The following is a 17,483-nucleotide window of genomic DNA, read 5'->3' on the forward strand; positions in this document are numbered from 1 at the left end:
GTGAAAGAAAGGATTGAAAACATTTACCAATGCATGAAATATTTGTGGGGCAAAGGCAGGCTGAACCAAAGGCACTGCAGATTCCTTGCATTCTACTTGCAGCTAGTTTTCCCACCAATCATCACCATATTTGCCTACAATGCATGTATTCCCTTCTATCTAAATCTAAACTACTAATAAAGATGAGACCCCAACATTGATCCATATAAATGATCCTTTATCCTTTGATTTCTACCATTCCTCTATCTATACCCATATAATTCCCTCAAAAAGATGTATAGTATCTCTAAAGTGGCACCTTGTCAAATGCCTTTGAGAAATCCAGACACCGCATCCATTATCAAGTTGCTCATTAAATTGTAGAGTTATGAGCACAGCGCAGTGCAGTGCATTACAGAAACCCAGAAACCACCACCCCCGCCCCCCCACGAACTTTATCCACGCTTCACGCTGCCTCGGCAAAGCAGCCAACATAATTAAGGACCGCTCAAACCCCAATCTCATCTCTCCTCTATAAAAGAATGTACCACCAGATTCAAGTACAGCTTCTTCCTCATTATTATCAAACTCTTGATTTGACGTCTCAAGTGCTAGGGATGAATTCCCAATCTACCTCATTGTGGCTCTTGCACATTTTTAATCTTCACATTCTCTGTAGCAGTAAAACTATGTTCTGAACTCATTATCTACTCTTTTGTGCTACCTGTTGTACTCATGTATGGTAAGATTTCCCTGGATAGTATGCAAAACAAAGCTTCTCAGTGTAATTTGATACATGTAACAATAACAAACAAATACCAATAGTGATGATGTATGATTAAAGTCTTGCCTGTTGCCTCTGGCCATTTTGAATAAGCGCAAAAGAGATCTGAGAGATGAGTATAACAAACCTGAGTACCATGGCGACCTGGGGAATTGGAGTTGAAAGCAGGACAGTTATCACAAGCCATGCACCAAGAGGCTTTAATGACCCCTTGAGAGAAGGCAGGTACAGGATACTGAGTTGGATGATCAGCCCTGATCATATTGAATGCGGTGCAGGCTCGAAGGGCCGAATGGCCTACTCCTACACCTATTTTCTATGTTCCAATCAGTGCAGTCAAAGCAGGACTGTAGGTTTTCAATGCCCTCACTTGTCCACCTTTTCATTGTTCTGACCACAGGCTTAGCAGATTTTTGTTTCTGCCAGTGGGTCGGAATGAGGTTAAACAATGATCAGAGAGACCCAGAGCCATCCAGGGAACCGAGTGATATGCGTTCTTGATTGAAGTGTAACAGTGATCGAGTGTTCTCTGCCCTCTGGTGGGGCAGGTAACATGAAGTCTGTACTTTGGAAGATCGCGGCTGAGGTTAGCCTTGTTAAAGTCCCCCAAAACAATGACCATGGAGTCCGGGAAGTCACTCTCTACCCTCATTACCTGTTCAGCGAGTTGCGTTTGCCCCTCACGTACATAGGCTTGGGGGGGGGGGGGGGGGGCGGAATGTAAACTGCAGCGAGAATAAAAGAGGTATCAACCTGAATGCAGGTGAAGACTTTTACCTCTTTTTGCCAGGAGACATTTGCATTAAAATTCTAGATCGCAAATAGTTTCACTTTAAACCGTTCTTGCCTTGCTGTCAATTTTAGTTTAGTTAGTTACTTTTTAGTCCAAGGTCTTCGGTTGGATCAGATTTCAATGATGTTACCCATCCTGAAGTAAATATGTCTCTCACACAGTGTTCTTTGTTGAGATTCGTGGTGGATAACCGCACCATGAAAGACAGGATGGGTACGAGTTTCTGCTGAGAATCCTTCCCTTCTTGAACTTCTCCATCCAACTCTTTCCCTCAACTCTCTACTAGTTATTCTGGGCTTTATGGCTCAGATTTACTGTCTGGGAATACAAACTTACTTGTGAAGAAATATTCTTTCGAACTTGCCACATCATACTTTATTCCTTGGAGTGCAGCAGGCCAAGGGGTGATCTTATAGAGGTGTATAACATCATGAGGGGAATATATAGGGGTGTCAAGGGGAATCAAGAACCCAGAGGACATACGTTTAAGGTGAGAGGGGAATGATTTAATAGGAAGCCAAGGGCCAACTTTTTCCACACAAAGGTTGGTGGATATAGGGAATGTGCTGCCAGCCGAGATAGTTAAGGCAGGTTCTTTAACAACATTTAAAATACATTTGAACAGGAACATGGATAGGAAAGGTTTAGAGGGATATTGGCCAAAAACGGGGATGTGGGACAAGCTTGGATGGGACGTCTTGGTCGGCATGGGCAAGTCGGGCTGAGGTGCCTGTTACCATGCTGCATTACTCTATCACTCGTTGCAGACTTCAATAATTTTAAAGAACAATAGAAAGCACCACGCCTTTGTGGAATCATCAGTGACCAACTTGAAAATATGTTAACCATCCCTTTACATAGAGCTAGCAAAGAATCTTTCCAACAGTTTAACGTGGTTAAGAGATGGTATAAACTTGAATGCTGAGCCCAGTAGTAGCATCACATCAGCATTGTATATTGATTAACCACTATCTGCAAATGTATGTGTCTGGCAGCTTTCACACCCACAAACATATGCGTCAGATGCCACGTCACTATCACACACTGTAGTGCTGGATTTTATGGGCTTCTGTCTTATGGTGTTCAATCACACTGTAATCTATTTACTGAGCAAAATATGTCATATTAACAGTAATATTAAGACTTCTACAATTTAAGTTAAGTGGAATTGGCATAGAGCAGGTTCATGGGCGACTGGGTACAATCTCCAGGCCCTCACGAGGATATTGCTCCGTAGCAACCAAGGTCGGCAAGCAGATCTTCAAGGGCACGTCATGAAACATAAACATAGAAAATATGTGCAGGAGGAGGCCATTTGGCCCTTCGAGCCAGCACCACCATTCAATGTGATCATGGCTGATCATCCACAATCAGTAACCCGTGCCTGCCTTCTCCCCATATCCCTCAATCTAACTCTCTTTTAAATTGATCCAGTGAATTGGCTCTACTGCCTTCTGAGGCAGAGAATTCCACAAATTCCCAACTCTCTGGGTGAAAACGTTTCTCATCTCAGTTTTAAATGGCCTCGTCTTTATTCTTAGACTGTGGCCCCAGCTTCTGGACTCCCCCAACATTGGGAACATTTTTCCTGCATCCAGCTTGTTCAGTCCTTTTATAATTTTATGTTTCTAGAAGATCCCCTCTCATCCTTCTAAATTCCAGTGAATACAAGCCCAGTCTTTCCAATCTTTCCTCATATGACGGTGCAGGCTCGAAGGGCCGAATGGCCTACTCCTGCACCTAATTTCTATGTTTCTATGTTTCTATGACAGTCCCGCCATCCCAGGGATTAACCTTGTGAACCTACGCTGCAATGCCTCAATAGCAAGGATGTCCTCCCTCAAATTAGGAGACCAAAACTGCACACAATACTCCAAATGTGGTCTCACCAGGGCCCTGTACAACTGCAGAAGGACCTCTTTACTCCTATACTCAAATCCTCTTGTTATGAAGGCCAACATGCCATTAGCTTTCTTCACTGCTTACTGTGCCTGCATGTTTACTTTCAATAAGCATGCAGGTACAAGATGTTAGAAGATGTTGGAGAAATGGAAAAAAGGCAATGGTGCCCGTGGAAACAAGGAACTGCAGATGCTGGTTAACACAAAAGGACACAAAGTGCCAGAGAAACTCAGCGGGTCAGGCAGCATCAACGGAGAACCTGGAAAGGTGATGTTTCAGGCCGGGACCTTTCTTCAAAATGTCACCTATCCATGTTCTCTGGAGATGTTGCCTCACCTGTTGAGTTATTCCAGCACTTGGTCCTTTAATTGTACCTGTGATACTGAATGGAGAAAGGACATTAGCTCAGAAAAGCAAACATAGAATTTATAGAGAGAAGCAAATATTAGATTTTGTTTAAATGGAGAGAAGTGTTGGTATTCAGAGGGACCTGGGTGTCCTGGACACTAGAAGTTAACATGCAGGTTGCATAGACAATTAGAAGAAAATTAATGCATGGATTTTATTACCTTATATTATAAGTGAATTTGACATTTAGTTTCAATTATACAGAGCTTTAACAAGACCGATATCTGATGGAATACTTGCCTGGAAATATGTGTTGCAATCTTGTTCGCCAATCGTCTAAGTGAGACCTTTTCAATGCCTCTCATAGTCCAAATACACCACATCCACCGGAACCCCCTGATCTACTGCACTAGATAAATCTTCAAAGAACTCCAATAGATCACAAATGTGATTTCAATTTCATGCATTGATGCTGATTCTGCTCAGTCATGCCATTGTTTTCTAAGTGCTTCTGTAAACAAAACATTTTTGTTTACAGAATTACGTCTTTTCTCCAGTACTGATGCAGGAATAAAAGCAGGTAGCTTCCTGTGTTCTCTTTCCCTTCCTCGTTAAATAAGTTTGATCACATTAGTTGCCCTCCAATTGCAGGAACTGTTCAAGAATTATTGAAATTATGGAAGACTATAAGCAGAGTTCACTATGTCAATACTCACCTCTTCAAACACTGGAGATAAATCATGAAGTTCTTCTAATGTTTTCATCTTTTAGTTTAGTTTCGTTTATTGTCACGTGTGCCGAGGTACAGTGAAAATCTTTTTGTAATCTTAATTACTACTTTTTACACCATACTATTTTTTAAGGTGCCTCTTTCAATACTTCAGTGATATCCACACATCAATTGGAACACAAAATAATTGCTGCAGCTCTGTGTCTCTCCAGTAGGGGAGTTATAGTCTGTTTTACTGAAAGTTGTGCTACTAGGAAGCAGCAAAGATCTTATATATAGGATCTTTGGGAAGCAGTAGCTATTTGTGAGTGTAGTCTTGTGTTCATCAGAAACAACAGCTAGTTTAAGAAAGAGAAAGGTGTTCAAATATCGCTTGTTTGTCTTAACTTCTGTCGTCTTATTAGGACTGAAAGCATTTTGTTTAGCATTTAGCATTAAAAGCATTTAGTCCCCACCACCTCACCTGTGCACCCTTCCCCCTTCAAGTACTAGATGAAATGAAAACATTTTGTGTGGACAAATTCTACAGGCGTGAAAGGATTCTATGCACGTGTTCAATCTATCAGTTTCAGAGGATCGGTGTTAAATTACAACCAAATGTTTTGCAAATACAATATTTCCCTCATAGTTCAAACACAGATGGTAGATGCTCATGGCTGACTTAACAGTGCCTTGGCAACAAAAAACAAAATCTGCAAATGCTCAGCCTTGCCACCAAGCACGAGTCCATTCAGCCCACTGTGCCCATGTCTGCATCTGAAAGTGACACAAATTAGTATTAATCCTGCCATATTCCCCCAATGCCATGCATATTTTTAGTGTTTTTCCATTGAAAGGGTACATCCAAATCCCTGCTGAATCTACATCCAGTGATTTTACAAGCAATGAATTCCAGATCATGACAACGTGTCTCGTAAAATTACTTCTCCTCAGCCCTTTGGTTCTTTTTGGCCAATTATCTTCTGTCTGTGTCCTTTAGTTACTCTCCAGCAAACAGCTTCTATCTATTGACTGTTGAGAGATCTGAGGGGCAAGTTTTCACACTGTGGTTGGTAAATATATTTGGAACAAATTGCAAGAGATGACAGATATTTTGTGTCTGCCTGCAGATAAAATTACAATTTTTGGAAAGCATTTGGACAAGTGCTTGGATGGGAAATGCAAGGAAAAAATAGAAAGCAAGGTTGGAAATGTCATTTTTTAAATTAGGTCAAGACAAGAGCGAGTGAAATAACATTGTTTCGTAGACCAGTTGCACTGCTAAACAAACCACAGACACTTAACTTCACTCAATCCTGTTAATTTAAGTTTTGAAAAACAAGGAGCAAATTTCCTCTTCGACTTCTCTTATTCTGCAATAGATTAAGCAAGTTTCCTGCGTGAAGAAATGACGGTCAAAAACAGGAACCCCACAAAGAAGTGCCACAATGACATTTCAGAACCACAGACTGGAGTAACTCAGCAGAACAGGCAGCAGCTCTGGAGAAGGAATGGTGACATTTCGGGTCGAGACCCTACTTCAGCTTACTTTTCAAAACCACATGGTTGACTTTGTACTTAATTGGGTTGTCCAGGCCTGAAGTATTATGCAAATGCAATCTCTTTTTGTCCCTGTATTTAAGTGAAAACGCTAATATGTAGGTTAGCAAAATCCTACTGATGATGGAAATCTGAATTATGAACAGAAAATGCAGATTATCCAGCTGCATCTGAGAATACCTGTTCATTAGAACAGTTGCATTATGACATCATGGCGCACAGACTTATCAAGCACCTGAAATTTTGGGTCTGGACCTTTCAGGGTCCGGCAGGGGTGAACCGCTGGGACAAAAGGAGCCGGCGTGCTTTGTAACTTTGTCAACGCCATAGGTGGCCGCTATTTGTATACAATGTGCATGCAAGCAAAGAATATCACTGTGCCTAGTCACATGTGACAATAAAGTATTCGCCCTATTGCTATCCTTCAGACTGAAGAAGGGTCTTGCCTCGAAACACTCCTCCCCAGATGCTGCCTGACTTGCTGGATTCCTCCAGCACTTTGTTTTTCTACAAGGTGGGATAGGTAGTCAGAATCTATTTCCTGGTAAGGGTATCAAAAGCAAGGTGGCATTGTTTTAAGTGTAAAGGGAGGAATTTAAAAATGGCACAGAAATTGGCTAATAGCCAAAATGTGGCGTAGGAATTTGATACAATTATTATGTTTCAGAGACATTTAGACAAATACTTAAACAGGCAAGCCTGAAGAAGGGTCTCGACCCGAAACGTCACCCATTCCTTCTCTGCGGATTGGTGGTTGGCGCAGACTTTGTGGGCCAAATGGCCTGTTTCCGTGCTGTATCTCTAAACTAAACTAAAGGGAGCATTTCAGATAAGTGACAACAGACTCGGAACTGCTGCATCAAAATGTTGCCTGTCCCACTGAGTTACTCCAGCTTTTTGTGTCTATCCAAGGCATAGAAGGATATGATCCTAAAATGAGAAAATGGGATTGCTGTGAATGACAAGGTTGGCACAGACATGGTCAGCTGAGGGGATTGTTTCCAAGCTTTAGAAACTTTAACCCCAGCCAGCAAACAGTGATGCTGTGCATTCCTTCAGCCTGGTTGGAATCCATGGCCATTATGACAGTCACTAATGATGTGGTCAATCTTGCATGCTGCTACTTGGATCTCAAAGCATTAGCGGGATATTAAACCACATGTAGAATGAGTTCTTGCTGAAAACTCTTCTTCTACCTCTCCTTGATCTTCCAAAAGTTTGCCCTCTGCCAGTTTTCCCAGTCATTATTAATTATACAGTTTTGTCTGAGAATGACTGATTTGTGCAGAAGTCACAGTTTGAACCAAACCTTACCACAACTACCATATTACCACCAAATATTCTGTGAAGCATTTTAAAGCCCTCATATAATTATAGCAATGGGAGGCAGAAATTAACTATTTGGAATGTGGTTGACGATCTCGCTACAAAGCACCAAAGGTGGCTTCTTCCTGCTGCTGAACACATCTCGAGTTGTGTGACAATAAAGAACAGAGTTCTAAAATAATTCAGCCAATTTTGTCAATTTTGCACGTTCTGAACATCACAAGCTGTACAATTCCACGGCATTACAATTGTAGCACACAATATATGCTACTAGTTGTGAAGTTAGTAATCTGGAGCAGTGACAAACTAGAAAAAGGTCAAATTTAATGATCACAACTACAGATTCCAAATCACGGGAGCAGTTGAAATTCTGACACAATGTTTGGATTTTTTTTTAATCACTTAGAAAACATTGATGGGATTCTACCAGTCCCCATTCATTTTGATTGGAGGATTCTTAGAATATTATGGCTTTACCCAAATGCATGATATGTTTTGCCACATAAAATAGATTTGGATTAAAATTTGAAAATAAGCTCTTCCCCTCCAGTAAGGAATGTGGGTTTGATTCCAATTCCAGCAAGTGAGATAACAGTCTGTACTGTTAGAGCTGCTGCTGCTGCTGCCTTAAGATTAGTATTCATAACCTTGAAACAAAATCATAAACCAAGCATTAAAAAGACAAGTTGTATTTATTTGGGAAAAGGTTAAAATAAAAGGATTATTTTTTGATTGCAAAGGATTGAAAAGTAATATTTAAGGTTTCCTGCCTACAGGTAGTTCTCCTATTATTCGTGTTTCCACAGGCGGAAACTTGATATCATGCAAGTGATGAATTGGTTATCGTCTTCCTGCAGTAATTGGACACCATTATCTCTGAAAAACACAACTGCATCTTTCACCACAGTAGGCCATTGAAATCGACAAGCAATCACTTCCATTTACACTTGATGCTATCAAACAACATATTATACAGTCTTTAGTATTTTAGCTTGCAGTAACAAAAATAAGCTTAGTTATTAAAAAGCCTTTATTTTTTTGAAAATCCTGTAGGGAAAAAGAACTGTTATTGCAAGTCAAACTCTAATCCGTAACCACCCCCTTTCCCCCTATGATGCAATTGTTTTTATAACCCTATTTTCTCTCACATTAGGTTTTGTAGGAATGCAACTATTACATTATAGCTGAACTACCTGTACTAAAGAAATTCAGAGAGCATATTTAGAATCCCACATATCCTTTCAATGGAACTTGAGCACATGATAATTACTCCTTAACTCATCCACAACATTCAAATTTCAGTTTGTGGGAGGTGCAGGATTGCTTACCAAACTGTCCTAAGAACAGTGCGGGTCGGGCAATCTGGAATTATAATATAGTGTATTCTCTCAAGGGACAGGTTAGGATCTCTTCCCGTCTCTTCTCTGGAAATCTTAACACCTCACTTAGATAATAAAGTGCAGTGTGGAAAGATGTAACAATTAAAAGCTTGAGTGCAAGTTTAACTAGAATGGCTGCTAACCATTGTTACTCAGGATTTTGTACAATAGAACAATTAAATGTATTATAAAGTGCCATTTATTTACAATGTTTTCTTTCCGAGTTAAAAATATGCGCCGACAGAATATTTTAAGTGAACATGCCACTTTCATTTTACGATCAAGCACATCAGTTCCAGCAAACCCGGCTATTCTCATTGGAAGCAGTCCATTATAAAACAAAGTCTGTGCTGGTCTTCAGTAAAAGGGAAAGGCTCTTTCTCCTTGGTACACATAATTCAGACAAAATGGTACATTGGTGCTAATTCACACAAAACAATTGCCACTTCAGTTTTAATAAGTTTTTGCAACAGTTGATTAAATTATACATTCAGTTCACAATTTATTTTGCAATTTAAAAAAAAAAGCTCAAAACAATCAGTACAGTCCTTGTGCTATTGGTGATTTTTCTTGTAATAAGCCAGATCTATTTTACACATTGCAAAATTACTTTCTTTGTTGAAGAGTGTAACACAACCAGTAGCACAAAATGCCGGCAGGCTTCACAAAAGGGAACAAGTGCATCAGACCAACATCATAAACCTGATATAGTGACATACACCAATATGCACAAGTGCCTTAACAACAACAGCTTACATGTATTTTTATTTATTTAAAGGCATAGGCATATACAATCCATTGACAATACAGGAGCACAACACAGACAACTGAGATCCCAACACAAAAAATCGACTCCATCATTCTAATCACAGTGCGTTTCTTTTACCTTCGACGCCTCAGTGTAATAAACTGGTTTCACATGTATTTTCTTAAATTAAATTTATTTTTATTCCCCCAGGCACTTAAAATGGATTCGCATTCCCTTAGAAGTACATTCGGGGTGCAGTTTGTGTCAAAAACATGGCTGCTATATAGTTCAGTGTCAAAAATATTAAGCAAGCCAGAGGCAAAAAAACCTCTGAATCCTCACCTAATTATTTCAATAGTTGTTTTTAGTATGTAAAATACAACACCAACTTTGCTCTTTTTGTCTCATAACGTCCTCATTATATTTCATGATTCTGAACTGGATGTGTTCTAATGGAAACAACGAAAGAATCAGACTGGCCGTATATTACCTTCAGTGGAAGGTGCAATCCAGAAAACAAATGGGTTTTGGGAATCATGGCATGATTATTCAGGGAAATACTTCATCGATATTTATCATTTAACTTTTCCTGTAGATGTTGACAATCACGTGCGTTGCTTTGATTGGTAGACTGGCTGTTGGAATGGTTAGATGGTGAAGTTGAAGGCTTAGTTGCTATGCAGAGGCTTATATCGTAACCACAATAATAGGTTAGTTAATAGGCCATGGAGTTGTGAATAACATCCTTGAACCAAACTCCACAACCACAACCCAACTCTAAGCTGCAATAAACTCTACCAAAAGCATACCTCACATATGAACTAGATTTCGTCATTACAGAACGTTTCACTGAATACAGTGACTGAAACTGTAAGACTCCATGAAGCTTGATAACAAAAGGACAGGATAATCTCTCAGGAACTTATGAATATTATTGGGTATGGGGAGGGGGGGGAGCATTGTGAACATATTTTACCTGCAATATTAAGAATATTTAGAAAGCCAATGCTTGCAAAGACCAAACCATTATTCATCAGAAACAGGCTCTTACCCAGCAAACAAGCCATGTCTAGCAGAGAAGCAGCAAAATTAAACATTTAATAAACATGAACTAAAGAGTGGACCTGAGAAAGGAAATAAAAGTAAAATCTTTTGCTTTAAAACAAAACAAACTAAGACATTACAATTTACACCTCAGAGGTCAAGCTGGATTTAAAAAGAAAAGTGTGTCTTCCTTTAGATGATTAATTTAAACATCATTCCCTCAAAGTAACAAATCTTAATATTGATGTATGGTCTGAAGGACAGTGCCCATTTAAAGACCGAGGAAGTTGTTAAGCTGTACCTATTTTATTCCAAAATGTTATTTCCTTTGGGAATATTTTTCAACCAATTCTTCATATTACTCAAGCTCATTGATAGTGTTTCGAAACCTTTTGTATCATATGTGGGCAAGCCTTCATTTGTTGAAACAATTCCAATTCAAACACAAGTACATTTCTCTGCCCTTTAGTTTGAGTTGCGAATACATTTCCTAGCCCTGTTGGCATTTTGAAAGGTATCAAAAATGCTAAATGTTCTTATAATGAAATATGTAATCTGAATGCAACACCTTCAATTTATAACATGCAGAATTAAGTCTTCTACGCTACACCTCGAACTAAACAAATAAAAGGACTTGCCCTCCATCTCGCCTGGTTCATTACTTTGAGGCATCTGCACTCGTAAAGACTTTAAAAAACATACTGTCACCTACCTATAACCAACAAGGATCTATAACTAAATTTAAAGAATATTAATTGTATATTATTAGTCAGGACAGGATTTTGGCAAATCATTTAAATTGGCTCTCAAAACATACATTTGTTCCAGTGAAACACCACTAATCTGTACAGGAAATCTGATTAATTCTGCTTTTATTTGTAAAGTATAAACACCTTTAACATATTATATGCAAGTATTGGTTGTTTGTAAAGGATAAGCCCCTAATTCTAGTTAACTTAAACTATCTTTGGAAGAAATGCAAGGAAAAACATAATAGGGATTTAAATCACTTGCTTGATCACTGGCTGAATGCTATAATAAATATTGTATAAGAAAAATGACCATAATTGAAAACTTCAACTAGTTTAAGATACCATTCAGTTTTAAAATGTAATTCAGAAGCTCTGGGACATCATATATAAGAACACCCGGAATAAATCTGTTCATGAATACTCCTACCTTGTCTGGCAACCTAGCCAATACCCAAGAGCTATATCCTGAAAAAATTCTGAATATGCTGCTTCAAGCTGCATTCCACTATGAAGACAATTCCACATGGCACTACTGTGATTAAGAAAAAAAACTATCAAACACACTCGATTCCATTAAAATCATTCAATGATAGGTGCAGTGATGCAATATTTTGAAATTAGCTGATTTGAGAACTAATGGAACTCATTGACGAAGAATTTTGTACTTTGGATGACAGATTTCTATTAAGTTGCGAGCAGGTATAAATCACCGTCACCATTAATATCAACACCCATGACCAACTAAGAATTAACCAGCTAAAGAAAGACAAAGGTTCTTTTGAAAGAAGTGCCAATGCTGCCTGAATGCAAACCTCCTCATGCGGTTTCTGAGTGCAGGGAGAGTCCTTTTTACGCCACAGGCACGACAGTAGTGGTTGACATCAGCAGAGATGAATGGGAGTTCTGGGGGAAGGAGGGCGGCGGCTCTCTGTTGCTGCTCACGCTGCGATGCGTGTCGGGGTGCTGGGCTGGTTCAGCCCCATGGTTTTACACATCCAGCCAGCAAAATCCACCTCCTCTACCTCAGATCGCTTAATGAACATGTGGCTCTGTGAATAAGCAAGAAAATGTCAAGCTTTAATGAAATAAAAGAATTATAGCAAGTAGAGTGATGCGATAAGGGCAACTATAGAAAAAGGATGTTCTCAGGAGCAGAACCTTGATCTGTGAAGTGCTTGTGTTGATGAAATGAGCAATACATGTCTTTGTAAACTCATCGTACATGATTCATCACAGAAGTGAAGATAGGCCATGATTGCATCTTAACTGTATGAAAGACTACCACCCATTTAACACAGAAATAGAACCCGATCAAATGCGGCATAACTGATTTTAAAAGCAACACTGAATTAGACCTTGCACACAATAACTGCATAGCCCCAAAATGTTTACTAATAGGTTAGGAAATGTGGCCATCATTTACATCAATAGAAAATCCTGCATGAAAGCAGTAACAGTGGAACACAATCAAAAACTTCCCTCGCCAAACTTTTTGCAGTCAATATTTATCCCCCCACCCCATACTACATGTTATAACCCATCTCCAAAACGAGACATCATGATGCAAGTTGCTATCGTTTTTAGCTCGTGACATCTTTAATTGAATAATGACAGGTGCCATTGCAACCATGTTAAAAGACCCCAATGAGTCCATAAATAAATGAATTTGGAGTAAATGAAGGTGCTGATGCCGACATACCGTAAGTAGTTTCAAATCTGCTCGTTCTGCTGGATTCTTGAATAAACTACAATTAAACATAAAATAACACATTTAATTCATTATTCGGCAGCAAGAAAACATAGACTCCAAGCTATGACCATTCTGATGAAAAGTCAGCAACCTGAAACAGCAGCTAGTTTAACATAAGCCTGACCCGCTAAATATTTCCAGCTTTTATATCTCGGTGACCAGTTGTACACTTGCACTGTAATAACTGAAAGCATACAGTTAATTACATTCACCAAAGTTTTCTTTTGATGTAACAACTTCAAAACTTGCATGACAGTATGCTTATAAACAAAATGGCATTCAAAATGAAAACTATGTAACAGATTTCGCAAATTACTTATTTAAAAGTATGAATGTCAATATTAAAATGATAATTACACAATAGTTAAATGTTTCCAAAGAGCTGTTTAAAACTACCAATTTCTTAATACACTGAATAGAAGCCAGGAAATTCTTATTAAATATATCCGGCAGCAATCTTGAAGAGCCACCGTGTTTGCAACATGCGCAAAGTGATCATTTACAGAGTGGGGATGTGGGGGTAGGGTGGTGGTGGTGAGGAAAAAAAACTTATTAAATTAACTCCAATCCACCCCTCCAATTTAACTCTAATCATGAAGATGCGCAATCAGCATAGAGTTGATGAGCGGGGGAAGACACAAAATGTTGGAGTTACTTAGCTGGTCGGGCAGCCTCTCTGGAGAAGGAATGGGTGACGTTTTGGGTCGAGACCCTACCCTGGACAGGCTAGATGCAGGAAGATTGTTCCCGATGTTGGGGAAGTCCAGAACAAGGGGTCACAGTTTAAGGATAAGGGGGAAATCTTTTAGGACCGAGGTGAGGAAAACATTTTTTACACAGAGAGTGGTGAATCTCTGGAATTCTCTGCCACAGAAGGTAGTTGAGGCCAGTTCATTGGCTATATTTAAGAGGGAGTTAGATGTGGCCCTTGTGACTAAAGGGATCAGTGGGTACGGAGATAAGGCAGGTACAGGATACTGAGTTGGATGATCAGCCATGATCATATTGAATGGCGGTGCAGGCTCGAAGGGCCGAATGGCCTACTCCTGCACCTATTTTCTATGTTTCTATGTTTCAGACCTTCTAGAGTTGATGAGCTGCAGATTTCTTACATTGTTAAAAAAAATGAGGCGATTCAAGTCCCTAAATTAGTAAACTGCTGGGGATGCTAGCAACAAATAAAAAGTGGCCCCTAGCAGGAAACAAAATAGGTCCATTGCTTGGTGTGGGTGAAATGGGTTGCAATTCATGGGCATGGCAGCTGCAGGAACGGTTCCTTTGGCGTGGGCTTCACCATGTGGAGACCAATGTTCTGGAGAACTACACAATCGGGGTTATAGTGCCTTGGGTTCTAGTGATGTAGAGTTTAATCAATCATTACTAAATGAGAGAGAGAGACAAACAAAATGAAAATCCAAATGTGTCAAGACGAGCAGAAAGTAAACTTTGAAGTAATAATTAGCGTAAAAACTAAAAAAAAAAAGTATCTTTATCTGAATGCTCATACTGCATTTGTAACAAGATAGATGACTGAACAACACAAACAGTAACATACAAGCATGATCTATTAGCTGTTAGAGGCATGGTTGCAGGGCAATGTGCGCTGGGAACTCAATATTCCAGAACAATTTACAATTTTAGAAGAATAAGCAAAAAGGAATAGATGGCATATTAGATTTGTTAATCACAAGGCGAGGTACCAAGTTGCGATGTAGATACAATGGACAGCAACGTGAAATAGGTTTGATTGAAAATAATGAATAGCAAGGGTGAAGACAACACTAGTGTGAAAAGTCTATAAGTCTAAGATGTTGCTTCTTCATTGGGCAAAACATAAATGGAGACATTTCAAAGGCATACAAGATGGGAACTGCAATTATCTTGAATAACCAGCAGCGAGAGACTAAGATAGCCAAGGCAAGTGTAGGATTCGGAGGCCAAGAATGGAAAATTACACACAAGAAAATGGCAGATAAGTTAAATCGCAGCTTGCACCTTATAATAATTTTCCTTTTAAATATTTATTTTTAAAAAGTGGTTATGACTTAGCAGTTGTTTAAGAATGAACTGCAGATGCTGGAAAATCGAAGGTAGACAAAAATGCTGGAGAAACTCAGCGGGTGAGGCAACATCCATGGAGCGAAGGAAATAGGCAACGTTTCGGGTCTGAAGAAGGGATTCGACCCGAAACGTTGCCTATTTCCTTTGCTCCATAGATGCTGCCTCACCTGCTGAGTTTCTCCAGCATTTTTGTCTACCTATGACTTAGCAGGTTTTCTTGGGAGGCATTTGCTGTGCTAACAGTCTTCCTTTCAAAAAAAATTGCCCTCTAGCTTCAAGCACTTCTCTTTCAGATAAATGCCCTCTGGCTTATGATCAACAATTTATTAACCAAAAATAATAGTTATGCCTCATTCACCTCATCGAAGCCCCATATAATTTTGAGCATTTCCATGAAATCTCAATACTAAAAGTGCACGTACGCTCATTGAATTTAATCAAACAACCAACATTATTAACGTGTTATGGAGAAAATGAAAGTCCAATTTAATAGCGGCTTAAACTAGAAAATTTCAGCCACAAATATCAGGTCGACAAAATATTTTGTAATAGGTGGCCCGAACATAATGCCCAGATTTAACTCCTTGGTAACACATGTTCCCAAAAAATCAGTGATGAAAACATCATTCACATGATTTTAAATGGAAAAAGCCAAAGCAAGATTATATTAGGCTATGGAAACATCAAGGTTGTCCTAACTGTATCTAATAACAGTCAAGAGTAATTTATATATCTAAGGCAATTGAGAGCTTACAAAAAAAATGCCTGTCATCCTACACTGTACATCTAAAAAACAAAATTGCTCCCAGAACAACTCTCATGTGAAATATGGCGAATGGAAACTCTAAATTACAGAGCTTTGCCATGCTAGGTGGCTTTTTTTTTTTTAAATGGAAAAAAACATAGTAATAACTGTTGGTTATAAAAGCACCATTAAACCTTTCACCGAGCACCAATATTCACATCATACTGTCTGTATAACCTTCCCACCTTTGAATGAATACAAATATTATAAGTTCATCATAAACTTAAAACCACCTCAAAACTTCATAAAGTATCTCACTTATAAGTTCCCCATCAGACTCAGACATCCCAAATTCCCTTAAATATTTGAGGCCCAACACTGTTTAGTCAGCTCATTGCCATAAAAACAACCTTGTAAAGTTGACCATGGTTTTTCTTTTGATAAATTATGCCCTCTTACCGACTCAGTCAACAAAGATAATTAATCCCCTATTCACCTCATCAAGTCCCATGCAATTCTGAACAGCTCCACAAAGCCCAAACACTGAGAAATTGCAATGTACTAAAATTAATCAAACTGCCATATGCTGCATTCCCAGGTGGCAGTTCTGATAAGCTAGCTGGTAAGCAGGAATGGTTAAATCATGTCTATCTAAGCAGGAATGGATATCAGGTTGGTGACACCTTAAAGTGCCTTCCATAGCTGCGAAGTCCTGAGCACAGACAGAAAGTACCATCCATTTTACGTTTGTCCTTTGTGAAAACAAGTTTAGATGTTAAACATGGCCAACTTACTAAGTTAATTCCGAGTCAATCATCAGACCTAGCAATTTTTACAATTAAATTGTTGCAAGCTGGTTTTTAATGAATTGAATTGAATCTAGTGCACAAGACACTGGGGTGGGACCTCCGTAAGGAATTGTACCTTTTGCAATTTGTACATTTAGGAGACCCACTAGCTTTGTTAGCCACTTTCTGCCCGATAATTTAAAAACACAGGCTTGTGATGCAGTTACTTACCATTTATTTACAAACTCCTGAAATTCCTGTGAAAATACACCAATGGGGAGTTTAGGAGGAGGCTGGAAGAAAAAGTAGCGAAGTGTGAGCAGCTTCAGCCATTTCCACTCTATACACTTAGCAATCAAATAGACAAAAACCTGCAGTTTAGCAAATTAGTTAATGTCTGAATCGCACCAGTACTCACTCAAGTCATATTTTTAAGTGGCCTTGTTCCCCTCTAGACCCTGTTACTTTGGACAACCTCTAAATTGTTGGTGAAAAGCAATATTTGCATTCCGTCTCAACTTATAGCTTTGAATTAACAATCACGCAGAAACAGTTTTAAATAGACATTTCCAGATTTTTATTCACTGGGTTATAATCTTAGAATAAGAATAATGGAGTATGTTACAAACAAATGAAATGAGGCAGGAGTGGCTATTTGCCCCCTTACACCCACTCTACCAGTGAATAAGACCACGACTGATCTGAATGTATCCGAAACACCACATTCCCATCTTCCCCAATGACCTTTCGCCCCTTATCAAGAATGGCTAGCTCTGCCTTAAAAACATTGAAAAAGTTTGGATGTGTTTACATGG

The 17,483-nt window shown here is 39.1% G+C and overlaps 1 protein-coding gene across 1 annotated transcript in view; it reads right to left on the reverse strand.

Annotated features, from left to right (window-relative positions):
- Nucleotides 1–8,963: 8,963 nt before the first annotated feature.
- Nucleotides 8,964–17,483, reverse strand: part of map2k2 (mitogen-activated protein kinase kinase 2) — a 49,375-nt gene continuing 40,855 nt past the window's right edge. The window contains exons 9-11 of the mRNA XM_033046700.1: nt 16,900–16,961; nt 13,024–13,069; nt 8,964–12,373 (exon numbers count right to left, since the gene is read on the reverse strand). Coding sequence (XP_032902591.1) covers nt 12,263–12,373; nt 13,024–13,069; nt 16,900–16,961 — 219 coding nt within the window. The 3' untranslated portion in view covers nt 8,964–12,262. The remainder of the gene's footprint in view (nt 12,374–13,023; nt 13,070–16,899; nt 16,962–17,483) is intronic.

Source organism: Amblyraja radiata, chromosome 29 (assembly GCF_010909765.2).
Source record: "Amblyraja radiata isolate CabotCenter1 chromosome 29, sAmbRad1.1.pri, whole genome shotgun sequence".
Taxonomy (NCBI): Eukaryota; Metazoa; Chordata; class Chondrichthyes; order Rajiformes; family Rajidae; genus Amblyraja; species Amblyraja radiata.